The sequence below is a fragment of the Procambarus clarkii genome, chromosome 7, assembly GCF_040958095.1.
Source record: "Procambarus clarkii isolate CNS0578487 chromosome 7, FALCON_Pclarkii_2.0, whole genome shotgun sequence".
NCBI lineage: Eukaryota > Metazoa > Arthropoda > Malacostraca > Decapoda > Cambaridae > Procambarus > Procambarus clarkii.
The window spans coordinates 16,155,056-16,182,911 of record NC_091156.1 but is presented as its reverse complement, the minus strand read 5'-3'; the positions used below and the strand labels follow the sequence as shown (position 1 = coordinate 16,182,911).

At 47.9% G+C, this 27,856-nt stretch overlaps 2 protein-coding genes across 3 annotated transcripts in view; one reads left to right on the top strand and one right to left on the bottom strand.

Annotated features, from left to right (window-relative positions):
• Positions 1 to 1,827: 1,827 nt before the first annotated feature.
• Positions 1,828 to 27,856, bottom strand: part of LOC123761408 (synaptic plasticity regulator PANTS) — a 43,462-nt gene continuing 17,433 nt past the window's right edge. For both annotated transcript variants that reach the window (XM_045747429.2, XM_045747430.2), the window contains exons 2-4: positions 23,418 to 23,582; positions 17,775 to 17,915; positions 1,828 to 1,962 (exon numbers count right to left, since the gene is read on the bottom strand). In XM_045747429.2, coding sequence (XP_045603385.1) covers positions 1,882 to 1,962; positions 17,775 to 17,915; positions 23,418 to 23,582 — 387 coding nt within the window. In that variant the 3' untranslated portion in view covers positions 1,828 to 1,881. The remainder of the gene's footprint in view (positions 1,963 to 17,774; positions 17,916 to 23,417; positions 23,583 to 27,856) is intronic.
• Positions 11,063 to 27,856, top strand: part of LOC138356891 (uncharacterized) — a 418,031-nt gene continuing 401,237 nt past the window's right edge. The window contains exon 1 of the mRNA XM_069313268.1: positions 11,063 to 14,145. Coding sequence (XP_069169369.1) covers positions 11,518 to 14,121 — 2,604 coding nt within the window. The 5' untranslated portion in view covers positions 11,063 to 11,517 and the 3' untranslated portion in view covers positions 14,122 to 14,145. The remainder of the gene's footprint in view (positions 14,146 to 27,856) is intronic.

Sequence of the window (27,856 nt, the reverse complement as noted above, 5' to 3'; positions counted from 1 at the left end):
GAACATGGAGCGGCCAAAAACCGACATCCCATGGGGGAGCAGGGCAAACAGGTAAACATGGATAAGACAGTGCAAGAAAATGCCCCCAGAAACCTGTAACCCAGAAGCTGTACACAATTCAAGCAAGTGAGAGCAACAAATAAAGCCCAGCTCCTGGTACATACTGTAATTATTTTTATTTTTATTGATATATAAAAACACTAGAACCTCACAACGCATTCAGTCATGTCAGAGGCAAAATCCAGGTCATGCAGGAGGTACGCACTGTGCACCTCCCATCCCTCCACCTGGAAAGGAGGGAGGCCAGAACTTCCAAAGGACGAATTCAAGCTCTACGCTCTCACTCTGCATCCAAGCTCTCTACCCCCAGCCTCACTCAAGCTCACTCTCTGCTCCAGGACGCGTCTCAGCTATCACAACATGCCACTACATTGCCAACAGCTGACTTCTGTAACCAAGACTATTAAATATAAAAACCTCTAAACTCTGAGTCTTGTCACCCAAACACGTAAACGTAAACATACTTTCCACTTTTATATTTAATTCAAAATTTTATAATTACATAATTCATATATTATATATAATTTTTATAATTTTAATCTGCCAACATACAAAGCCTAAGGTCAAAATTGAGAAATAAAGATGTGTTCATAAATGGCCTAGTTAATAGATGAAATCAATATTTGGGGCATTCACAGAAACCCATACTAGAGATTACACGATAGTAAAATCTCATTCCTAGATTATAATTTAGGAATAGGAATACCTACTCCTCCTCAAATGGAGGAGTAGGTCTGTATATTTAAGAGGAACTAGTATGCACAGTCTGCCAGACTCAGCTCGTCCTCTAAACAAAGACCCAAAAGTGATTCCATGCACCCGCCAAACCCATTGTTTATGAATGAAAAACGGTTACACAAGACTCGCCACTGATTTCATTCAAACACTTCCAGAACCAAGTGCTTCACTGACAAATCTTGTTCAAACCACAACGCTGTAAATGCTTCACCCACGTACTACAAATACCAATAATTGCTAACAGAACCTAAACACTTAACTTAACCTATGTTTATACATGCACAATATGCTATTATAATATTAATTTATATTTGAAAAAATTCCTGTTTTGAATGAACAGCATGTAAAAATTTATGAATGCGTCTGTGGGGTTGACCACTGGATGTAATGGACTTTAGTTGAGGACGGGTTCGCCAGACCAGGATGGGTGGTGGCAACTACACCCGCTCCCCATTTTCCACCACCATCTCTGTCCGCCCGGAAGCCGGTCGGCCGAGCGGACAGCACACCGGACTTGTGGTCCTGGGTTCGATCCCAGGTGCCAGCGAGAAACAATGGGCAGAGTTTCTTTCACCCTATGCCCCTGTTACCTAGCAGTAAATAGGTACCTGGAAGTTAGTCAGCTGTCACGGGCTGCTTCCTGGGGGTGGAGGCCTGGTCGAGGACCGGGCCGCGGGGACACTATAAAGCCCCGAGATCATCTCAAGATAACCTCAAGATCTCGTTATCTGCTACACCACACAGTCAAAGATCTTTTCCTGGGTGTTCATAAAGTCAATAAAGTCAAGGAGTTGGCATAAAGCTTGCGTGCCAACACACACACACCTTGTCTGAATGTAAGCTCTATATGGAGCGAGGTGACCCCACATCACCACGCTCTCACACACACAATATGCTACCACAAGCTGTCCAGTAGTATTGGACTCATTCTTGTAATTTCATAAAATGTATTCTATAAAACTAATCTCTCTCATATTGCATTACTTGTCATATTAATTTAAATACTGAAAGGAGGCAAAAATAAAGTCAGAGAAATTAGATTTTTATTTACAAAATGAAAATACAGAAAGCTAACCGTAAATTTCAAGATATTGTGCACAAGTACGATGTCTTATCAACTTTACCTTCCTTCATGTCTTTAGCTTTCAAAGCCAGAAACGATGTCTGCAAGAAAAGTATGAATAGCATTAATGAAAATACAACACACATGGAAAGAACAAACAAAATGTTTTGAGTAAAATGCTTTTACACACAATAGATACTCTTAATTATCTTACTATGCTTTATTAATTCTTCAGCATGCCAAAATACAGTATTGAACAAATTAACCCTTAAACTGCTAAGGGCTTTTTGGCCTGCAACACTGCCAGGTGCAACAAAAAAAATACAAAAAATTCTTCCATCTTATAGAAGTGTTCATTTGTGTTCCCTAATCACGGGAAAAAAAATCGTGGGTGGCATATTTTGGCCACAATAGGGCGGGGAAATCTGGCAAAAAACCAGCATTGAATGTAATGAAACGCCATTTTCTGGATGAGCCCCGGAGGCTCCCTGGAGCTTATCGGGCTAATGTATGTTACATTAGACCGGGACATTAGCTAAGGAGTTCAGACCTACCAGGGACCAGCGCCAGAACCTGGCCACTTCAGAGAGGTTTCAGGGAGCAATGGCACTGGAAAACCCTCTTGTGGTTGGGGTTTTCCTTATCTGCCATCGACCGGGGTTAGGCACCCAGAAAGGTAAGCATGACAAAACAAACCCCACATGGTAAAAAACTAAAACAAAAAACCGAACAGAGAGGTAGAAACTCCCTACAATCCCAAGGAAACAAGCAAACATCACACTTTACTGCCACGCCGATCGTCCGTGCAGCCCTCCCCGCCCCGAGAGGGGGAGGGGAAGCCCTGGACCTACCACGCCGACTGCCAAGCTCCAGTTTGGAAGCTAAGCTTCAACCAACGCGAAAAAAACGCCGACCGGTGGGAGGGAGGGTTGCCAGGGAGCCTCCAGGGCTCACCCAGAAAATGGCGTTTCATTACATTCAACGCTGGTTTTCTGTGGGAAGCCCCTACGGCTCCCTGGAGCTTCATACTCAAAGAGAAGGAAAAGAAAGGGCTAACCCGGGAGGCGGCCGCCACAAACTTCGCAACGCGAAGCCGAGACAACAGGATGCAACCTGCGCCCCAAGGGAACAAGAACGCACAGGAGCAGACACACATAAAGAATGGGTGGCCAAGAACCTGTGCGACCCTCAATTCCCTGCGCCCAAAATGAGCCCCAGACGTCACCAACACAGCAGCAAAAGCTGCAAACGTCCGAACAGCACGGGCGCAAAGACAGACCGCAGGCTGGAAGACTGAAAAAACTCTGCAGACGACCTGAGAGACCCGAGCCATGAAACAGGGAACGAGGGGAACCGGATCAAACCAAAGCGCATCCCCCAGACATGGTACGCAGGGAACGCCAAAAAATGCAACCGGACAACACAGGACGCACCCCCCGGCCAAACCAATCAAGCATCAATAACCCAAGAACCCCGACCATCGCCAGGACGGAGAAAGGCTGCACACGTACAAATCTACCACCAGTACCAAAGAGCAGAAACCGGAACCGAAGGGGCTACCACAAACTGAGGAGAAGATAAGAAGGCACCCTGATCAAGGACCAGGACGGCGCAGGCGACACATGAGCAGGCCGGAGGTGAAACAAAACACGAGAAAGCGTACAAAACGGGGCAGATGTGACGTCCACCCCGAACACAAGCCGGAGCGGCTCTGCCAGCGCCGCATAAAACGAGGCAACAGTAAGAAAACATCATATAACAGTAGTCCAGAAAACCCAAGAAATGACAAGACAACCCGATGTGAACGAGTAAGACAATGTACAAAGAGCAAGAAAAAGTGCATAGAAACACCAGGAACGTCATACTGTCGCCAAGACGAAACCCGCAGGTGGGACACCGTCAACAAGGCCACCTGAACACCACAGAGATGGTGATACCTGCGTCAAAATACCAGACGCGAACAGCCGAGGAAAAGGCCGAACCAGTCATGTACAGGACCGATCCGACCTGCCAAAAGAGGCGGAGCCGCGGGAAAAACACCCTGGGTTCAGACACCTTTCAAGCAGTGCCTGAAAAGAAGCTGGGCCGGCCACCAAGGAACCATAAGGACTGCTCTCGTGGGAATGGGCTGCAACCGAGCCAGAACCCGAAGCAACAGCTGGACCGGGAGAAGAGGAACAGGTACCCCCATCTCGACCAGTCCCGCCGAAAAGCATCCAACGTGAACGCCTCGCAGGCGGGTAAGGGCGCCACATAAAATGGGTGACGCCTAGACCACGCCGACGCAAAGAACGTCCATGGCCAGGAGTCCATACGTCCGGCAGAGCCAACGAAACGAGTCGGCGACGACTGGCCAATCCGCGAACAGAGGAATGAACCGAGACAGCTGTCCGCCAGGACGCAGGACACATCCCGGACATGAAACTCAAGGTTAGCCAAACCCCAAGAATCCAGCAAACGAGCCACTCCAAGGAACCAACCCCAAAGGTCAACACCTAAGAGAAAACCTGTGGTTCCGGCAAGAACCGCCAGAGAACAGTCCGAAAGGAGAGGAATGGCAGAGCACCGAGTGACCCAAACCCTCTGAAGCGCAAAACCAGACAGTCATGAACTCCCGAACCGTGCTGTGAGCCCGACAGACGGACAGACTCCACCATCTCCAGCCGACCTGGTGAGCACTGGTCACAAAAACCCCAGCCGAGAGATGCCCTGTCTGTGAACACATCGAGCAAAGGCTTGGGGAGGTGCCAAGGCACGGAACCCCGAAAACCCAAAAGAGGAAGCTGGTGACGCAGCACCAACACAAAATCCCCGGAGGAACAAACCCAACGATTGCAAGAGGCAGAAGGGGAGTCTCCGAAGGAACCAAACAGACGCCGAAGCCAAACCCGACCCCGCAGGCAGACCAGCACGTCAGAGTTCAAACTTCTGCACAACTGCTCGAGCAACCCGGGACCCCCTCATGCACAGCCGAATGTGGGACCACAGCCGCAGTAACACTTCTGGAGGGAAAGACAAGGAGTGGCCCAAGAGCCCTAAACAAGGCCCAGGTCCGAACCCGGGATGGAAACAGATGGAATGGCCTCCAGATCACCAGGAAACCAAACCCGGCGATCTGGAAAGAACCACACCCCTGGCGAGCAGACAAACGGACCGACTGAGAGCCCACACCAGCCAGTCGTCGAGGTAGGCCAGACACCGAATCTCAAGCAGACTCAGACAGGGCACCAAGATCCGGTAAAGATGCAAATATACACCCAGTGCCAATAATTGACCTGGAGGTCCAGGGCCACCATCCAGGCACCCGGCCACAACAGAAGCCGGACAGGAGACAACAGTCCTCCTAGGAGGGCATAGAAACCAGGGTGCAGACTGAAGTAGTTCAGAAGAACCGCAGATTCGAAGGCCCATGTCTGCAAAGAGCAGACGGGAACCCCAGAAGGATGGGGCCACGACCACCAAGATGACAGGATGAAGCGCAGGGAAAGAAGCTCACCCCACCAGCTCTGAACCCCCCAAAGAGGGAGAAGCCGTCCACCGCCGCCACCAGAGGCGTGGCAGAGGCAAAATCAGTGAGGGTCACCCTGAGACAAGGGGACCGAGCAACCCTCAAACTCGCACACAGCGAGCAGGGACTCCGGGGTCACATCAATCGGACCCACGAGCCCCTTAGGGGATTCCCAGGGTCCTGAGCGTTTACTTTAAGAGGACTCGCACTCAGGTAGTCCCAGGCAGGGCGCTGCTAACCGGCGCCCAAAACTACCAAGCGAACTTCTATAGCTGTACCCCATGGATGTGTACATTCACGGGGACCTAGCAGGGGGCGCCACCGAGGAGAACCGTGGAAGGGCAAACACCAGTGAAATAATAGGGCAGAACCCCCCACCAGGCAAAAACAAAAAGAAAAACAAAACCCCGCAAGAGAACAGCAAACCCCAAGGAACAGAGCCAACCGCTATGTCGGGAATACAAGCTGTGCAGCACCCTGCGCCTCTACCACTCTGTTTGCGAAAGTGAATTTTCTTATATTTCTTCGGCTTTCTGTGTTTAGCTAGTTTAAATCTATGACCTCTTGTTCTTAAAGTTCCAGGTCTCACGAAATCTTCCCTATCGATTTTATCAATTCCTGTTACTATTTTGTATGTAGTGATCATATCACCTCTTTTTCTTCTGTCTTCTAGTTTTGGCATATTTAATGCTTCTAACCTCTCCTCGTAGCTCTTGCCCTTCAGTTCTGGGAGCCACTTAGTAGCATGTCTTTGCACCTTTTCCAGTTTGTTGATGTGCTTCTTAAGATATGGGCACCACACAACTGCTGCATATTCTAGCTTTGGCCTAACAAAAGTCATGAACAATTTCTTTAGTATATCGCCATCCATGTATTTAAAAGCAATTCTGAGGTTAGAAAGCGTGGCATAGGCTCCTCGCACAATATTCTTTATGTGGTCCTCAGGTGATAGTTTTCTATCTAGAACCACCCCTAGATCTCTTTCTTTATCAGAATTCTTTAAAGATTTCTCACATAATATATAGGTTGTGTGGGGTCTATGTTCTCCTATTCCACATTCCATAACATGGCATTTATTAACATTAAATTCCATTTGCCAAGTGGTGCTCCATATACTTATTTTGTCCAGGTCATCTTGACCATGCATGAGCGATCATACGGGGTGTGACATCATCGCCCATATTATCAGCTCAATTATGTTGTCAGTAAATACAATTGATTTTTTTCTCTTGTGGTCAGGGAACACGACTTAACAGGTTAGAAAGAATTTTTTTTTTTGGTATGCGCCTGTGGGTGACAAATGCTAATTAGCCCTGAGCAACACAAGCGTTAATGCACCCCACATACAACCAATAGGATGCCGCAACCAAGGCCCTACACAGTGGAGTCGATGACTCTTGTACTGCCCAATGTGAGGCTCTCCACGCTGGTGGTTGCGTACTACTGCCTTCGGTCTTAGGAGTGAAATCTCAAACACACCAGAGCAGTAACTCTTTCAGATCAGTGCTAAATGAGCATCCAGAGAAGGAAACCCCAAGTGTATGCATCTCGAAGCCCCTAACCAAGCGAGCTGCACACAACAGAGCCGAGAAGGAAAACACACATACGTAAAGCAAATATTAAAAAACCAGCATTGAATGTAATGAAATGCCATTTTCTGGGTGAGACCTGGAGGCTCCCCGGAGCTTACTAGTTTGATATGCTAATGTCAGATTTTGGCATCAGTCATGTGTATGGAGTTCTGTTGGCCTACCAGGGCCAACAAGGCAGAACCTGGCCCCGTCAGAGAGGCATGGGAGGCATGGGGAGTAATGACGTATAAAAACCTCTGTGTGGTTGGAAGGCACCCAGAAAGGTAAGCATCCCAAAACAAACCCCTATTCTGGTGAAATTATTGCTACCGCAAGCCGAACAGGTGGATAGAACTCCCCTAAAAGAAACAAGCAAACGAGCATGACGTCACACAGTGTCACGCCGCTGTCTGCGCAGCTCCCCCCCTCCCCAGGAGGGGGAAGGGGAAGCCACAGACCCCCCACACTGGCTATCCACCCTTCAGTTCTGAGGCTGGATGTCAAAACACACAAAAAAAATGCTGACCGGAGGGAGGGAGGGATGCCGGGGAGCCTCCGGGTCTTACCCAGAAAATGGCGTTTCATTACATTCAACGCTGGTTTTCTGGGGGGAACCCCTTTGGCTCCCCGGAGCTAACTACCCACAGAGGGACTTGTGATCCTGTGGTCCTGGGTTCGATCCCAGGCGCCGGCGAGAAACAATGGGCAGAGTTTCTTTCACCCTATGCCCTTGTTACCTAGCAGTAAAATAGGTACCTGGGTGTTAGTCAGCTGTCACGTGCTGCTTCCTGAGGGTGGAGGCCTGGTCGAGGACCGGGCCGCGGGGACACTAAAAAGCCCCGAAATCATCTCAAGATAACCTGGGAGGCGGTCGCTGCTCACTCCTCAAAGTCGAGACAACTGGCTGCAACCGCCAACCCAAAGCGACACAGGCCCAATCGGGCCCGGGAACGTCCACGAGGTACCGAGTAGCCAGGACCCTGTTCGACCACCAAAAGCCCCTTGCCCGAAAGTCAGCCCAGGACATGTTGTCACAGATGGCGGCAAAAGCAACGAACTTGCGAACGTCATGGGCATGGGGACAAACTGCAGGCCCGTGAGCCTGAATAATTATGCAGATCACCTGAGAGACTCGCACCCAAGAACAGGGAAGAAGGGAAACCGGAACAACCCAAAGCGCGTCCCCAGACATAGAAGCCGTGACGCACAAACAACGGCAGAGGGCCGCAACCAGACACAAAGCATGATGCACCCCCAGCCCAACCAACCAAGCAACAACAACAACCCAAGGACCCCTCCGGAAAGAACCGGTCCCATTCTTTCCCAGAAAAGAAGGAGACGGCTGCAAACGAACAAACCTATCACCATGACCGAAGGAGCAGAAACCCCTGCGCCGGAAGAGAGCATGGAGCTCACCGACCCGACCCCTAGAGGCTAATGCCAATAGGAAAGAGCCTTCGAGAAACAATCCTTAACTGAAGGGGCCACAATAAACCGAGGAGAAGAAAGAAAAGAGAGCACGCTGTCCAAAGACCAGGACGGCCCAGGCGGCGCACGAGCAGGCCAGAGGTGAAACAATGCACGAGGCAGCTTGTGAAACGGAGCAGAGGTAACATTAACACCGAAAACAAGCTGAAGCGGCTCCGCCAGCACCGCACGATACAAGGCGACAGTATGTGGCAAGATGACGGCCCCAAACCTCCTCAAGAGAAGGACAAGCCGACACCAACAAAACACAGCCACCTAAGAAGGGAGGGACAGAGGAAAAAGGAAGGACCGCCAAAAAAAAAACACACTGCCGCCAAGAAAAAGCACGCAGGTGGGACACCAACAATGAAGCCACCTGACTACCAACCGAAGGTGAGAGACTCGAGACAGAACCAAACCAGCCCAGCCATGGACCAATCGATCCTAGGAAGAGGCGGAGCTGCAGAAAGATCCCGAATGCGACCACCGAGCAAGCAAAGCTGGAAACCCAAGCTGGCAAAGGAGATGGAACGTCTGCCGACCAGAAAACTTCCCAACGCCAGCGAGCTCGTCAGGAGATCATAGACTACAGGTACGACGCGAGACTCCAGAGGAGGGACACAGTGAGACCTGGAAAATGCCAACAGGCAGGGCAAGCCAGGAACAGGAAACCAAACCTGGCAATAGGAGAGCCAAAAGGCACAGCCAAAACACACAACAGTGCGTAGGATAAACGAGGAAAAGAACAGAAGAACAGCCCCTGCCCAGCGGCTAGGGACAAAAGTGAAGCAGGAAGATGAGGAACGAAGAAGGCAGGCAGCAAATCAGGAACTAAAGGGACACAACCAACCCACAAAGCTGCAGGTCATGTCCCAACAATTAAAACTGAAAAAAGGTGCAAAGGTTTGCCACCAGACTACCCGAACTGAGGGGTACGAGCAACGAGGAGCGACTATGGGAATGAAACTTCACGACACTGGGAGACAGAAGAGCGAAAGGGGACAGGACCACCACATTCAAGACCCCCAGAGGAAATGAAAGGGTAGAGAAAGACAGACTATTGAACACAAGGGGCACATGCACCAGGAGACAGGCAGAATTGAGTGCCCAAAGGAGCCATAGAAATGCTCGAAAGAAGTATTCCAGTGACAGAGTAGTAAACAAATGGAATGCATAAGGAAGGGAAGTGGTGGAGGCTGACTCCACACACAGCCACAAGTGCAGACATAACAGAGCCCAGTAGGTTCAGGAACCCGTGCACTAGTCGAATGACAGGCGAGCGGCGGGACTAAAAAGCTAGAGTGCAACCCCCGCAACACAACTAGGCAAGTACAACCAGATAAGTACAATTAAGTGAGTGCAGAGAATCAAATGTACACGGCAGGGCTAAGCCAGGCACCCCAAGACGGGAAAGGAATGAGGTACCCAGATAAGACCACGAAAAACGGGGCCGAGATCCCCCGCGTGACAAAGAACACACACACACACAAGGAAGGCCTCAAGAAAAAGCATGCAAGGGCCAACAAAACGCCACAATCAATCCCCAACACGCATCCCCAGTCACAAAGGTGAACCCTTCGATTCAAAAGGTGACACCCCTAGGGTCAACACTTGCAGCAGAGGAGCTCCAGCATATTTCAACAATCCTAAGTATTGTAGTACAGGTTGATGGTAGTGAGTGGTGTCCCAGAGAACATAAAGGTATAGTGCTCTTGAAAAATAGGTGAGATAACAGGAAAGTGCTAAGGGAAGTGAAAAATCGGATGAGAAAAAGTTGCCCTAGTGTTTACAGTGCAGAGAAGAACATTCAAGATGGCCACTGGCAAGGGGAAAAACAAAACAGAGCTTGATTTTGAGGGATTCAATGAAGAAAGCATTGATATTAGTAGTCTACATAACAAGTTGGTAAATTTAGATACTATAGTGAACTCTCATGTAGAAATAATTAGTAAATTGAAAGAAAGTAATGACCATTTGAATAGCAAAGTTTTATGTCTTGAGGGTTTAGTGAAAGACTTGCGCAAGGATAAGAATCAATTGGAAACAAATTGCAAAGCCATGGAAGAAGAAAATAAACTCTTAAAAATAGCTTTGGAAGAAGTTAAAGTAAATTTAAACATAAATGACTACAATAGGTTAGGCAAGGAAATTCAACAGGAGAAACAGCTTTTGTCAGCACAGATGGAGGAAGTTACACAGGGAATAGAACAGTGCAAGAAAGATATGCCACTCACTTATGCACAAGTGGCCAAGGAGAAGGAAAAAATAGAAGAAGCAGTAAAGGAAGTCAAACACTGCAGCAACCAAGATAAAACAAACATTAGGCTAGAAGTGAGGAAAGAATTGGCATCTAACCCGAAGTTGGTGCAAAACACAGTTGATCGGAGTAAGTCCCTGATCATTTTTGGCTGCAAAGAAAAGGCGATAACATCTAGGTCAGAAAGAGCTGTAGAAGAAGCTAAAGTAGTAGATAAAATTGTTGGCCTCGTGGAAGGTCTTACAAACAGAGAGAATGTGTGCGACTACAGGAGAATAGGCAGGTACGTAAAAGGGAAAGATCGACCTTTGAGGATCACCCTAAACGGTGCCAAACAGATGGAAGAAGTACTAAGGAATGCTAGAAAATTGCAAAGGGATGAGGATGGGAAAGGGTGGTCGTTAAGACGAGATCTTTCAAAAGAAGATAGAGAGAAGCTGAAACTGAACCTCGCCGAGGCAAAACATTTAAATGAGAGCAGGAATGAAGAAGAAATAAATTCTTTTTTCTACAAAGAGATAGGGGTAGGCAAACCAGTAAAGTGGTACATAAAGGCAAACCAACAAAATCAATAGAGAGAGGGGGAGTGAAGAATAAGGAGAGGGGGAACAAGTTCCTGAAGATTGCATACACCAACATAGATGGAGTGAGATCGAAGATACTGGAGTTAAGTGATGTAATACAGCTGCAGACACCAGACATTGTTGCACTCACGGAGACAAAACTTGAAGATGTAATTTTAAATGAGGTCATATTCCCAAGGGGCTACTCAATTTGGAGACGGGACAGAAAAATTAGGAAAGGCGGTGGCGTTGCTGTGCTGGTAAAAGAACACCTAAAGGTGAAGGAAATAATGACTGCCAATCCACAAGAAGTTGACATAATAGCACTAGAGATCTGCTATGAGGATGATAAACTAATGATGATAAATGCATATAGTCCACCGCCAAGCAGCACATGGTCAAAGGAGGAGCTAGATAGTAAACGTGAAGGTCTTATAACAATAATGAGAGAGATTATAGCGAGAGCGGATAACGATAGATCACGACTGTTGATAGTCGGTGACTTCAACTTGAAATCCATAGACTGGGAAGCATATGAAGCTAAAACAGAAGATTTTTGGACCTGTAAATTTGTAGACCTCATCCTGGAAACATTCTTGTATCAACATGTTAAACAAGCTACGAGGATGAGGGAAGGGGACGTTCCCTCCATGCTAGATTTGATATTTACCAGGAAGGAGGAAGAGATATTTGACATTCAGTACCTTCCTCCCTTGGGTAAAAGTGACCATGTCTTTTTGGGAATAAAGTATGCAATGCGTTATAAGCTGGAAGAAAATAAGGAGGTTGAAGCAGTTGAAAAACCAGACTTCAGGAGAGGACATTATGGTGACCTTAGAAATTTTTTTAGTGAGTATAATTGGACAGACTTGATGCTAGGCAAGGAAGTGAATGAGATGTATGGCAAGTTTTGTGAAATATATGATAAAGGCACAAAAAAATTTATACCAAAACAGAGATGCAGAACTAGGAAACAGGATTGGTTCAATAGAAATTGCGAGAGGGCTAGAGACCGAAAGACACAAAAATGGAATCAATACAGGAAGAGGCCGAACCCCCAAACATACCAGCGATACAAAGATGCGAGAAACAACTACACGGCAGTGAGGAGAGAGGCAGAAAGAAATTTTGAAAAAGGGATTGCGGACAAATGTAAAACAGAACCAGGTCTATTCTATAAATTCATAAACAACAAATTGCAGGTAAAGGATAATATTCAGAGGTTGAAAATGGGAAATAGATTCACGGAAGATGAAAAGGAAATGTGTGAAACACTAAACGAAAAGTTCCAAAGTGTGTTTGTACAAAATGAAATCTTTAGGGAACCAGATACAATAAGAATTCCAGAGAACAACATAGAACACATAGAGGTGTCTAGAGACGAAGTGGAAAAAATGCTCAAGGAGCTCGGTAAGAACAAAGCAGCTGGCCCAGATGGCGTTTCACCATGGGTTCTGAGAGAATGTGCATCTGAGCTCAGCATTCCACTTCACCTGATCTTTCAGGCATCCCTGTGTACAGGAATCGTAGCAGACGGGTGGAAACAGGCTAACATAGTTCCAATCTACAAAAGTGGCAGCAGGGAAGACCCCCTCAATTATAGACCTGTATCATTGACAAGTGTAATAGTGAAAGTATTGGAAAAACTAATCAAAACTAAATGGGTAGAACACCTAGAGAGAAATGATATAATATCAGACAGACAGTATGGTTTTCGATCTGGAAGATCCTGTGTACCGAATTTACTCAGTTTCTATGATCGAGCCACAGAGATATTACAGGAAAGAGATGGTTGGGTTGACTGCATCTATCTGGACCTAAAAAAGGCTTTCGACAGAGTTCCACATAAGAGGTTGTTCTGGAAACTGGAAAATATTGGAGGGGTGACAGGTAAGCTTCTATCATGGATGAAAAATTTTCTGACTGATAGAAAAATGAGGGCAGTAATCAGAGGCAATGTATCAGAATGGAGAAATGTCACAAGTGGAGTACCACAGGGTTCAGTTCTTGCACCAGTGATGTTTATTGTGTACATAAATGATCTACCAGTTGGTATACAGAATTATATGAACATGTTTGCTGATGATGCTAAGATAATAGGAAGGATAAGAAATTTAGATGACTGTCATGCCCTTCAAGAAGACCTGGACAAAATAAGTATATGGAGCACCACTTGGCAAATGGAATTTAATGTTAATAAATGTCATGTTATGGAATGTGGAATAGGAGAACATAGACCCCACACAACCTATATATTATGTGAGAAATCTTTAAAGAATTCTGATAAAGAAAGAGATCTAGGAGTGGTTCTAGATAGAAAACTATCACCTGAGGACCACATAAAGAATATTGTGCAAGGAGCCTATGCTATGCTTTCTAACTTCAGAATTGCATTTAAATACATGGATGGCGATATACTAAAGAAATTGTTCATGACTTTTGTTAGGCCAAAGCTAGAATATGCAGCTGTTGTGTGGTGCCCATATCTTAAGAAGCACATCAACAAACTGGAAAAGGTGCAAAGACATGCTACTAAGTGGCTCCCAGAACTGAAGGGCAAGAGCTACGAGGAGAGGTTAGAAGCATTAAATATGCCAAAACTAGAAGACAGAAGAAAAAGAGGTGATATGATCACTACATACAAAATAGTTACAGGAATTGATAAAATCGACAGGGAAGACTTCCTGAGACCTGGAATTTCAAGAACAAGAGGTCATAGATTTAAACTAGCTAAACACAGATGCCGAAGAAATATAAGAAAATTCACCTTCGCAAATAGAGTGGTAGACGGTTGGAACAAGTTAAGTGAGAAGGTGGTGGAGGCCAAGACCGTCAGTAGTTTCAAAGCGTTATATGACAAAGAGTGCTGGGAAGACGGGACACCACGAGCGTAGCTCTCATCCTGTAACTACACTTAGGTAATTACACTTAGGTAATTACAAAACAGTAGCAAAATGTCACCTGATATCATCCAGACACAGGAACATTTACCACATAACCTTTACCTCCACCATTGTACCTCGTAACATGGAAGAGGTGGGGTCCCTTGATTGACTCAAGCATGGGATGGACATGCATATGAGTGGGACTGGATGGGTAGAAATAGGAACTGCCACATATGGGCCAACAGGCCCTCTGCAGTCACCTGTGCGCTGATGGTCTTATATTCTTATCCAAAAACCATGAACCAGCGCCTGGCCGAAAGAGACACCAGACCGCAGAAACTCACCTGCCAAACATAGGCACGAACGTGTCACAACACAATGTAGCCGAGAAGATTCCGGAAGCACCGCCAGGGGAAGAAGGCCAGAGCCGCACATGCAGGAGAAAAGGAGGGTAGAGGCGAAGGAGGCGCCTCACACCCATAACACAGGAAAAACCCAAGCGTCCTCCCCATAGCTGCACTCCAGAACACCCCCAGTAGCTATGGGGCACGGACTGGAGAATGCAGAAGAGCGAGAGGCGAAGTACCCCGAGAGAAAAGGATGCAAAACACCAGCACTTGGGCATTCCACCCACACCAAAACAAACTCCCACAACGCTTGTGCAGAACACAAGGGCCGAACTGCATATCCCGCTCGGCGGGGAGGCGCCAACGAGGAATATGGAAAGAAAATGAACAGTGCCGAGACAGAGCAAGGAAAGAGTGTTACAAAAGAACGAGACAGGACTGAAAACTGATAAGAAGCACGGAAAAGTACCAACAAGCATGAGAAAGAACTGGAGGGAAGCCAGACCGGAAGACGACAGACGTTCCAATAATATGGGAAGAAGCAAAAACCTTCCCGAACCTTCGAGAACACAAAGAAGCAAGCACTAAGCACAAAGGCACAGAAAGCACAGTCGCACCTAAGACGAAAAGTCATGCAGAACCCCCAGAAGAGGGAAACATGACGGAAAAGTCCTGTCCTAAGGAAGAAGGGGGTGAAGAAACGGACAAGAGTACCCACCGCCAGGATGGAACGACGGACCCAAGGGACAAGGAACTGAACTGGGGAGGGGCCCGATGCCCAACAACTCGTACGGAGTGGAGGGGAAGAAAAACCCCACCTCTCGTAACCGCAAGCCCCGCCCAGAAGGTAGAAAACCCCAGCGGGGCCCAACGGGGCGCAAGACCCCCAAGTCAGCCCCTCTCTACCCCCGGGAACCCACACGGCAGGCCCCGGGGCCAAGCCGTCCCCCTCAAAGCCCCAGCCTCATAAGAAAAAGCCGGGGCAGCCGGAAAAGTACTAAGGAAGGGAGCCCACTGGCAGACTCATACAACATAGCTGGAGGAACAGGCTCGAATGCCTCCGTTGCTACCCCGGAAGGGGCAATCCCCAAGACTCAAGACCCTGCCCTGACTCCAAAACCCTCAGACGTTTCAGAGCCGGAAGCAGGGGGGGGGGGGACCATAACGAACTACAACAGGGAAAGGACGAGGGGGCATGGACTGAACCAAGGTCGAAGCGACCCTCACCCCCATGTCCGGGTCCTCGGGGCATCCGGGTGAGCAACCAACCTAGCGCGTTGCAACCTAAAGCTCACATGCAACCTGTACTCGTAGAATATCATCATGAGACTGGGTAAACTGAGTCACTAGCAAGCAACAGAACTCGCAGGACTCCAGGCCGAAAGTGTCACCGACCCAACAGGCAACAGCGTGACAGAGGCAAAAACCGTGAGGGTCACCTTGAGTCAAAGGGAATGAGCAACCCTCGAACTCGCACGAAGCGAGGAAGGACTCCAGGGACACATCCAACGGATCCACATGCCCCCTAGGGGTTTCCCAGGGTCCTGAGCATTTAACAGAACTCACACCCAGGTAATTCCAGGCAGGATACTGCTAACCGGTGCCCAAATCTACCAAACAACTTTCTAAAAACTGAACCCCCAGGATGTGTATACTTACAGGGACCTAGCAGGGGAACCATCGGAAGAAGGAAGGGTACTCAGTACACAGGGGGGCAAGAACCAAGGCAGACCCCCCCCCCCCCCACCAGGCAGACAAACAAAAAGAAAAAGAAAACCCCGCAAGAAGACAACGTACCCAGGTGGAACAGAGCCGGCCACTATGATTGGTGAAAACAAGCTGTACAGTACTCTGCGCCCCTACCAGTGCAAACTGCCCCATACCCCAAGGCGAACAAGGGAGACAGAACACCCTAGCACACAAAGGATGGCCGAAAACCAAGCAGTAAACGGCCTAGTATGGGCAGAACCCAAGGAACTTGTGGAAGTCGGCCCCAAGCCCCAAGGGCAGAACTTACAGGGCACCTAGGGCGCATGCAGCCCAAGTACTGGTGAATCACTCCCAGTTCATGCACCACCTAGAAGACAGTCACTACACACTAGGTACATTGCTGAAACAACCACCAAAGCCAGAGCACACGATCTCAGCCTCTAGCATCAGCCTGAAAACTGAAGGGTGGATAGCCGGCATGGGGGGTCTGGGGCTCCCCCCTTCCACCTCCCGGGAAGGGAGGAGCTGCGCAGACAGCGGCGTGGCGACGTGTGACGTCATGCTCGTTTGCTCGATTCTTTTAGGGGAGTTCTATCCACTTGTTCGGTTTGTGGTAGCAATAATTTCACCAGAATAGGGGTTTGTTTTGGGATGCTTACTTTTATGGGTACCTGACCTGGTCAATGGCAGACATAGAATACTTCCAACCATGCGGGGGTTTCTATAGGCCACTGCTCTCCTTACCTCTCTGAGGGGGGCCAGGTTCTGGCTCGTGGTCTCCGGTAGGCCCACAGAACTCCATACACATGACTGATGCCAAAGTCTGACATTAGCATATCAGCCTAGTAAGCTCTGGGGAGCCAAAGGGCCCCCCCCCCCCCCCCCCGGGAAAAGGAACGAAAAACAAGCAAATAGCCCTTCACAGGGCAAAGTACAAAATATAGCTGGCATATAGTTGAGAAGCAGTGGGATGCACTGCAAAAGAGAATAACCCAAGAGCACATATTAGAATCACTCACATCGATGCCAGGACTGACCTTGGAGCCAGCTGTAGGCTGGGGCTCCAGGCTACCTGGTGACAGCCATCAGTGCCAACAGGTTTGAGCTAGTTTAAAGGGAACAATTGTTTGAAATAAGTTATTTGCAGAGTTGATGGTCATTTTGATGCTTCATTTGCTTTGAATCATGCACTTGTCTGTAGAGCTTTGCTGATGTTTCTGGATGTTTTCCCAGTTAGAGTGATGTTAATAATCCCCAACTCTCTGCACCTCTGTGAGGAGACCAGTTTCTGGCCCTGGTCCACAATAGGCCAAACAGGACTTTGCAACTGATATGGTCCAGTAATAGGCAGCCACTTCAGCAAGATAGCTTCAGGAAGTCCCCCAGGGGCATCTTCCAGAAAAGGTAAAAAACTTGAATGTGAATTCATCCACATTACTCGGAGATCTGGGTTACCAGAATTCAAATTACAGTACTGAACTCTTACAGTACTACAATTGCAAAGAAAAAATTATGATTTTTAATGCTGTATTTCTTGATGTAATATATATCTCCTGACTCTAAAATACTTCAGAAAAATTATATTTTACATAACATGTATTGTACCTCCTCAGCTTTTTGAAGATATTCTGGCAAAGGCATGCTCCAGTCATCTGGTGGAGAATTTCTCTTTTCCCAAACATTGTTGGCATAGTGACCACGTAGCCGCTCTTGACGACGCCCCTTCTCACTTTCAATCAATGAAGTCTGAGAGTAAAAGAAGAAAAAAAATTACTATATAGTTAATTAAATTAAAGAAACTAAAATACTTAAACAAATGACCACACCCAAGTTTCAATAATTTACTCAAAGTAGTAAAAAACCAGCATTGAATATAATGAAACGCCATTTTCTGGGCGAGTCCCAGAGGCTCCGTGGAGCTATCCAGGCTAAATGGTTATGTATATCTTTCTGGCATCAGTCAATGCATGGAGTTCTTGCTTACCTGGAACCACGAGCCAGAACCTGGCCCCCTCTAGAGAGGCACGAGGAGCAATGGCCTATAGGAACCCACTTGTGGTTGGGAACATTCTATGTCTGCCACTGGACACTGCCACTGTCTGATCGACTGGGACAGGCACCCAGAAAGGTAGGCACCCCAAAACAAATCCCTATTCTGGTAAAAGTATTGCGACTGAAAGCCAAACAGGTAGACAGAACTCCCAAAAAGAAAATTAGCAAACTAGCATGACGTCATCACATCGCCGCGCCGCTGTCTGTGCAACCCCCCCTCCCTGGGAGGGGGTAGGGGGAGCCCCAGACCCACCCGACGGCGACCCAACCTACAGTTCTTAGGTTGGATGTCCAAAAATGCGAAAAACATCGCTGACCGGAGGGAGGGAGGAATGCCGGGGAGCTAACTACCCAAAGATAAGGAAAAACAGGGACCTACCCTGGAGGCGGTTCGTCCTCACTCCTCAACACAAAGTCAAGACAACTGGCTGTAACCGCTGACCCTACCTATTCCAGAAATATTCACCAGGTAGCGAGCAGCCAGGAATCTGTTTGTCCTCCAAAAACCCTGTGCCCGAATGTCAACCCAAGACATGTTGCCAAAGACAGCAGCCAAAGCACCAAACTTACGCACGTCGTGGGCACGGGGATAAACCACAGGCTGGCTAGACTTAATAACCCTGCGGACAACTTGAGACCCGAGCCTGGGAACAGAGAAGAAGGGAAACCGGGTCAACCCAAAGCACATCCCCGACCACCGAAGCCGTGGCACGCAAATAACAGTGGAGAGCCACAACCAGACACCACATGATGCACCCCGGCCAGACCAACCAAGCATCAACAACCCAAGGCCCCCTTCGAAATGCAGCCATTTCATTCTTCGCCAGAAAAGAAGGAGACGGCGGCAATCGAACAAAACGACTACCAGGACCAAATGAGCAGAAACCCCTGCATTGGAGGAGAGCATGAAGCTCCCTGACCCGCTAATGCCAACAGGAAAAAGAGCTTTAGAAAAACAATCCCGAACGGAAGGGGCCACAACAAACCGAGGAGAAGAGAGAAACAATGTAAGGTAAGGGATTGAAAGCTGTACCCTAAAGTACCACTAACAACACCCACTCTTACTTTCTTATAAATAATGGAAGTGCAGGGATCTATATAGTAATAGTCACCAGTTCTAACTACATGGGACAAGAAATACACCTTGGAGTACAATTTTACAAAAAGATTTTATTTAACAAACACCAGATTTCCTCACACTTCTTAGAACAGGGGGGGGGGTGTACTTGGATCCACCACAGGATTGATACAGACAAAAAGGGTGAGAGAGGTTCCTTCTCCCTCTACAACCTGGGACTTAAGGTCATTACTCTATTCCACTCCTCTTTGGTCACTACAAAGGGCCTGGGTTTACAAATGGATATACAAAATAAAAGTGGATAACCCCCCATGTGACACACAGCTGAGCACATACATCTGAATTAACAACACACCACTCTCCCTACACACAGGGTTCCAAAAATACTTATTTCCACAAATTCCTATCTCTAACTCATAAAAAAAGGGGAAGCACCACTATAAACATCTATAATACTGCACTTATTGTGTTTGTTGGAGACCATCCACAACACTGGTGTGGTTGTCACTGCCTCTCTCTCCCAAGTGACTGATAGGGACTTGCACATGTCCCTGCCTGCCTGGTTCCAATAATGTCCCCTCCCTATACATGTCATACACATTTCCCAATACTTCATTTATATGTCTTATAATATTCCAGGCTGTTTTTCTACATTTAACACTGTTGTTTCTCTATATTTTCTTGCATTGAATCTGCTTTTTCTTAACCATTTTATCCCTTTTGTTTACATTGGGTTTTCTTTTTAGGAGATTACATTTTCCTGTTGAGATGATGCTCTGTGCATCTGAAAGGGATCAGAGTTCCAGACTGTATGTTCAACATTTAACACTGCTATTTCTCCCTACACAAGGGTCTCTCTCTTACATAATACACTGCTATTTCTCACTATACAAGGGTCTCTCTCTCTATAGCACTGCTATTTCTCCCTACACGAGGGTCTCTCTCTTACAACGAGAGCACCCGGTTCAAAGACCAGGACAGCTCAGGAGGCGCATGAGCAGGCCAGAGGTGAAACAACGCCCGAGACAGCTTGCAGAATGGGGCAGAAGTAACATCAACACCGAAAGCAAGATGAAGAGGCTTCGCCAGCGCCGCATGATACGAGGTGACAGTATTCGGCGCTATTATGTTAATTTCTCGTGGACTGGCAATCATTATTTCGTTTACTTTTAAGTGTTCTTTCACCAGCACGGCAATGCCACTGCCTTTCCTAATTTTTCTGCCCCGTCTCTAAACTGAGTAGCCTCTTAGAAATATGACCTCATTTAAAATATCGTCTTCAAGTTTTGTCTCCGGTGAGTGCAACAATGTCTGGTATCTGCAGCTGTATTACATCACTTAACTCCAGTATCTTTGATCTTACTCCATCTACGATGATGCATACAATTTTCAGGAACATGTTCTCCCTCTCCTTATTCTTCACTTCCTCTTTTGTCTAGTGAATTTGTTAGTTTGCCATTTTGTACCGTTTCACTGGCTTGTCTACCCCTATCACCTTATAGGAAAAAAGTTGATTTCTTCTTTATTCCTGTTCTTATTTAGACGTTTTGTCTCTGAGGTTCAGTTTCAGCTTCTGTCTTCTTTTGAAAGATCTCATCTTAATGACCATAATTTCCTTTCCTCATCAATTTTGTAATTTCCTAACAGTTCTTAGTACTTCTTCCATCTGTTTAGCACTGTTTAGGGTGATCCTCAAGATGTCGATCTTTCCATTTGTCGTACTTGCCAATTCTCCTGTAGTTGCAGACATTCTCTACGGTTGTAAGACCTTCCACTAGCCCCACAATTTTATCTACTACTTTCACTTCCTCTATGGCTCTTTCTGACCTAGATGTTATCTCCTTTTCTTTTGCATCCAAACATTATCAGGGACTTACGTTGATCAACTGTGTTTTGCACCAATTTTGGGTTTGATGCCAGTTCCTTTCTCACTTGCAGCCTAATGTTTGTTTTATCCTGGTTGCTGCAGTGTTTGGCTTATTTACTGCTTCTTCAATTTTTTCCTTCTCCTTGGCCACTTGTGCACAGGTGAGTTGCATATCTTTCTTGCACTGTTCTATTCCCTGTGTAACTTCCTCCATCTGTGCTGACAAAAGCTGTTATCCTATAGGATTTCCTTACCTGACATATTGTAGTCATTTATGTTTACATTTGTTTCAACTTCTTCAAAAGCTATTTTCAAGTCTGTATTTTCCTCTTCCATGGCTTTGCATTTAGCTTTCCACTGATTCTTGTCCTTGCATATTTCTTTTACTACCCCTTCAAGATTTAATACTTTACTACTCAAGTGGTCATTACTTTCTTTCAATTTACTGATTATTTCTACATGATGGTTATCTTGAGGTTATCTTGAGATGATTTCGGGGCTTTTTTAGTGTCCCCGCGGCCCGGTCCTCGACCAGGCCTCCACCCCCAGGAAGCAGCCCGTGACAGCTGACTAACACCCAGGTACCTATTTTACTGCTAGGTAACAGGGGCATAGGGTGAAAGAAACTCTGCCCATTGTTTCTCGCCGGCGCCTGGGATCGAACCCAGGACCACAGGATCACAAGTCCAGCGTGCTGTCCGCTCGGCCGACCGGCTCCCTGTAGTTCACAATATTCATGATAGTTCACAATAATATCTAAATTTGCCAACTTCTTGTATAAACTACTTATATCAATGCTTTTCTCATTGTAACTACCAAAATCTAGCTCTGGTTTGTTTTTTCTTGCCGGCAGCCATCTTGAATTTTGTCGTCTGCACTGTTTACACTACAGCAACTTTTTCTTGTCCAATTATTCCAGTTTCCACTTGCACATTCGTTTTAACGCATTTTAACACATTCCTATTTTTCAAATACGCTACACCTTTATGTTTCTTGGGACACCACTCACGGTCATCAACCTATTATACAATACTTAGGAATTTGAAATATCCTGGAGCTCCTCTGATACAGGTGTTGACTCAGGGGTGGCCAGGGAGGCCATGTGTCCAACAAAGGAGGGAAGAACAAAAAACCCCAAGCCAGCGTGACAATTGCTGGAGACCTAGCCCCAGCCGAGAGCCGAGGAGACTGGAAAGATGTTGAGCATGGGTGGCAAAGACACCAGAGGACCAAACCCCGAAAGCACGAAGAGGCCTGCAGGGGTGAGTGTGCCCTCCAGGAAGCCCAGGCACTGGGAATGCTACTCCAGTAACCCCTGAAACCGAACAGGCAGCCCTCGACATCCGAAGCCAACGGAAAAGTCAAGGGAGCAATAAGGGGGTTAACCTCACAAAACCTTAGGTTTTGTGAGGTTATAACCTAAGCTAACAACGTAAAAACAGAAAAGCCCCCAAGCAATAAGGGCAAAATGCATAAAATGAAAAAACAAAGAACCACCAGGACCAAACTGCGGAGAATGAGGAACCAGGGAGAATGGTAGCATCAACCAGGCTAGACCTGGAGGCCTACCATGATGTGCCAATTAGGTCTTACGAACCAATGCACCCCACCACCAAAAAACACCCCTAACCTGAGGAAAGACAGACAGTCCAAGACTACTGACTTACCTGAAGGGCGAAGGCAACGAAGCGAGGAGACCCCCCTATGGAAGCACTTCCCAAACACCCCAGGGGAAGACAACACTAGCCATGCAAGGACAGCACTTAAGGAGCACACAAGGAAGAAAACCCTTAGCACATGCAGCTCCAAGCACTTTATAACTCCTATCTCACGGTGCACAAACGTGTAAGAACAGCCTCAGAGGTAAAACACCTCTCGAAAAATGGGAGATTGGAGCCAGAGTGACACCAATGGGCGACCAGGCACACATCCTAATAAGAACTGGTGGTGAAGTGGCTGGCTGACCCGGCCTGCCTCCCTCATCCTCCTAAATGGGAAGGGGGGGGGGGAGGAAGTAAGGCAAATTAGCTCACTAGGCTTCACAAAATTTTGGTCATTTGTTTCCATTGTTGGGGGAGTTCTTTTGGCAGTATTGAGGTTGAAGCCTTGTTCTAACCATGCAGTGGTCTGTTTTGGTCTCCCAACCAATCCTCATGAGTTCAAACATATGGTAGGTAGAGAGCTTCATCTATCACTCTCCTTAATAGTGCTGCATAGTGTATGCTCAGCTCTAAGTATCAATGTTACTTACTAATGACTCCAAATCTTTATGCTTCCTGTACTGTATGCACTGATTGTAGTCTGCTTTCCACTGTGAGCAATCCTGTGTTTCACCATGAATGAAATACTGATGAAATTTTGCCTTTATGCTTGTACAGTCATTATATTCTTCTTTATAATGCTCACAAGGGCGTACCTGCAAGGAGAGAGTTTTATTAAACAGCAGTCATCATAACCATTTCCACTTTCATGTTACATCCCCACTAACTCCACACACATTATTATTACTGATAAGACAATCAATTCCCTACTTTCCTTACAACAAACAAACCACAACTAGAAACTTTGAACTAGAAACCACAAACTCTGAAAGTTAACTCCAAACTGCATAATGAAAACTCAATAAGCAACTTCAAAGAAGCATTCAGAGACATAAATTGGGAATATGAACTCTCGTCATGTATTTGTTTTCATTTCACTGTCATGCACAGCCAAGTATTTGATATGCAAGGTTCTATATCAGACTGAGGACATAGTGCATGTCACACTCTCAGATGAAGCTATAACAGCCAACTTCACAACACAAGACATGCAAACGTAAGTAGCTGAGGTCATTCACTGTAGATATAGGTGGTGTGATACAATACTCAGGCCATCACAAGTCACCAATTTCATCAAGCAAATGTTAGAAGGATTGAGCACTGTAATAATTTATGAACTTTGCTGTGTTTCATAGACTTATCCATTTTCACATTTATTACAAAAAGACTAGATAAAGATTTGTTTTGCTTATGAATTGAATGTTTAAACATGAATGTCATAGGGGTTGGATTTACCCTCCAGCACTTTCCTGTGTTACATTAGCTTACTTTATTCACAACACTGATCAAACCACTAATAACATGGGCATAAACATATGACATTAGATATTACTCCCCTCAGTTCTTCTTGGTTAAAACCCTATATAATCGATTCTTCTCAATATAAATCCAACATACAGTATAGTTCTTAACCCTTAACCCCCTGAGGTTAAGGGTTAAAGGTTTTCTAGGTAAGTCCCGGAGACTCCCCGGAGCTTTAACAGGCTGATATGCTAATGTCAGACTTTGGCATCAGTCATGTGTATGGAGTTCTTAGGCCTACCTGGGACCACGGCCAGAACCGGGCCCCCTCAGAGAGGCAAGGGGAGCAATAGCCTATAGAAACCCCCGTGTGGTTGGAAGCATTCTATGCCTGCCATCGACCGGATCAGGCACCCAGAAAGGTAAGCGCCTCAAAACAAACTCCTATTCTGGTTAAAATTGCTACCAAAAGCCGAACTAGTGGATAGAACTCCCCAACATATAACAAGCAAACTAGTGTGACGTCACACATCGCCGCGCCGCTGTCTGCACAGCTTCCCCCTCCCCGGGAGGGGGAAGGGGGAGCTCCAGACTCTTCACGCCAGCTACCCACACCTCAGTTCTGAGGCTGGATGTCAAAAACACAAAAAAAAAAGCCAACCGGAGGGATGCCGGGGGAGCATCCGGGGACTCACCTAGAAAATGGCGTTTCATTACATTCAGCGCTGGTTTTCTGGGGGAAGCCCCATCAGCTCCCTGGAGCTAACTACCCACAGACAGAAAAAAAAGAGGGACTTACCCGGGAGGCAGTTGTCGCTCACTCCTCAACTCGAAGTTGAGACAACTGGCTGCAACCGCCGACCCATAGCAACACAGGCCAGACAGGGCCCCAAGGACATTCACGGGGTAACGAGCAGCCAGGACCCTGTTTGACCGCCAAAAACCCTGCGCCCGAATATCAGACCAAGACATATTTCCAAAGACGGCAGCAAGAGCCGCAAACTTACAGACGTCATGGGCACTGGGATAGACTGCAGGCTGGCTGGATTTGATAACCTTGCGGACAACCTGGGAGACCCGTACCCGCAAACAAAGAAGGGAAACCGGATCAACCCAAAGCGCGTCCCTGGACACAGAAGCCGTGGCGCGCAAATAACGGCGAAGCACCGCAACCGGACACAAAGCATGATGCACCCCCGGCCCTACCAACCAAGCATCAACCACCCACGGACGCCTCCGGAACGCAGCAGTCTCATTCTTCACCAGAAAAGAAGGAGACGGCTGCAAGTGAACAAAACAATCTCCACGACCAAAAGAGCAGAAACCCCTGCGCCGGAGGAGAGCATGAAGCTCCCCGACCTGACCCCCAGAGGCCAATGCCAACAAGAAAATTGCCTTGGAGAAACAATCCTGGACCGAAGGGGCCACAACGAAACGAGGAGACGTAAGGTAAGCGAGCACTCTGTCGGGAGGACCAGGACGGCTCAGGCGGCACATGAGCAGGCCGGAGGTGAAACAAAGCATGGGACAGCTTGCGAAATGGCACAGACATAACATCGATACCGAAGGCAAGCTGAAGCGGCTCTGCCGGCGCCGAACGATACGAGGCGACAGTGTTAGGCATAAGATGACGGTCCTGAAACAACCAAGAGAGAAAGGACAAGACCACCCTAACAGACAACTAACTAACATGACGACGACGTAAAAAGAAACAGAAGGACCGCCAGGAAACTTCATACTGCCGCCGAGAAGAAGCCCTCAGGTGGAACACCAACAAGGAGGCCACCTGATCACCAGAGCGATGATGATAGACTCGAGTCAAAAAACCCATACGCAAAGACTCGAGGAGAAGATCGAATCAGGCACGTGACGTACCAGCCCAATTTGCTGAAAGAGGCGGATCTGTGGGAAAACCCTCTGGTTCGGACACCACGTAAGCAGCACCTGAAACCAAGGCTGGGCCGGCCACCAAGGGGCGAGAAGGACAACTCTTCCCTAGTAAGTCTCCAAGCGAGTCAGGACCGGGAGCAACAGCAGAACCGGGGAAAAGAGGTACAGGAACCCCTACCTCGACCAGTCCAGCCGAAAGGCATCGACCCCGACTGCCTCGCGATCGGGGAAGGGCACCGCATACACGGGAAGGCGCCTCAACCACGCTGAAGCAAAGAGGTCCACCTCGGGGCGCCCGAACATCTGGCAAAGCCAATGGAAGGAAGCGTTGTCGACCATCCACTCGTGGAGAGGGGAACGAAGTGAGACAGGCCATCGGCCAAGACGTTAAGACACTCCCTGCACGTGAACCGCCAGGAGAGCCAAACCCGAGAACTCAGCAGACGAGTCACCCAAAGCGACCAACCCCAAAGAGACAAGGACCACATCGAACCCCCGCTGTTCAGGCAATGAACCATCGGAGAGCAGTCCGAATGGAGCCGAATCATCGATCCGCGGGCGACCCGAATCCTCCGAAGAGCAAACCACACCGCCGCGAACTCCTGCACCATGCTGTGAGCCCAACGAAAGGACGGACCCCAACGCCTTTGGCTGGCCTGGTGAGCACTGGTCACAAAGCCCCAGCCAAGAGATGACGTATCCGTTTACACATCGAGCGAGGGCTTGGGTAGGCGCCAAGGCACTGAACCCCGAAAAACTCAAAGAGGAAGCCGGCGACGCAGCAGCCGACGCAAGGCCCCCAGGGGTCGAACCCAGCGATTGTGAGAGAGGCGGAAGGGGCGACCCCGAAGGAACCAGAACAGCCGACGAAGCCAAACCCGACCCGGCGGGTAGACTACCATCGCCAAGTTCAGGCTCCCACAGCCCCTCAAGCCCACCTGAGGGCCCACCAGAAACAGACGAAGGCGTGACCACAGCCACAGGAGAGACTCCGGAGGGAGAGACAAGGAAGCGGTTTGAGAGTTTCAAACGAGACCCAGCCAAGTCCGAACCCGAGAGAGGACCAGATGGGACCTCATCCAGTTCACCAACAACCCGAACCCGGCGAGCAGGGAAAGAACCAAATCCCTGGCTAGCAAGCAAACCGACCGGCTGGGAGCCCAAACCAGCCAGTCGTCGAGGTAGGCCAACACCCGAACACCTAGGAGACGCAAACGGGCCACCACGACCCGCGTAAGGCGCATGAACACGCGAGGTGCCAGGTTCAACCCGAACAGGAAACAACAAAAGTGGTAACTTAGATGCCCCACAACAAAACCGAGCCAGTCCCGGAACCACGGATGAATCGGGACATGCCAATAAGCGTCCCAGAGGTCCAGGGACACCATCAAAGCGCTCGGCTCCAAGAGGAGCCGAACCTGAGACAGTGTAGTCATCCGAAAGGAGGGGCAATGAACCCAGGGATTCAGACGGGACAAGTCCAGAATAAACTGCAAGTCTGTGCAGTCCTGTTTCGGGACCGGAAACAGACGGGAAACCCATCTGAGGGACGACGTCGTTTTGACAACGCCCAAGCAAACACACTCCAAGATGACCTGACAGAGTGCAGGGGAAAAGACCTGCCCTGCCAGCCCCGACCCGCCACCCAACGCCACCGCAGGCCGACAGACACGACCTGAAACGCCCACGATTCGAGGGACCTGGCATCGGCAAACAGCACAAGCCTCCCCCCCCCCCC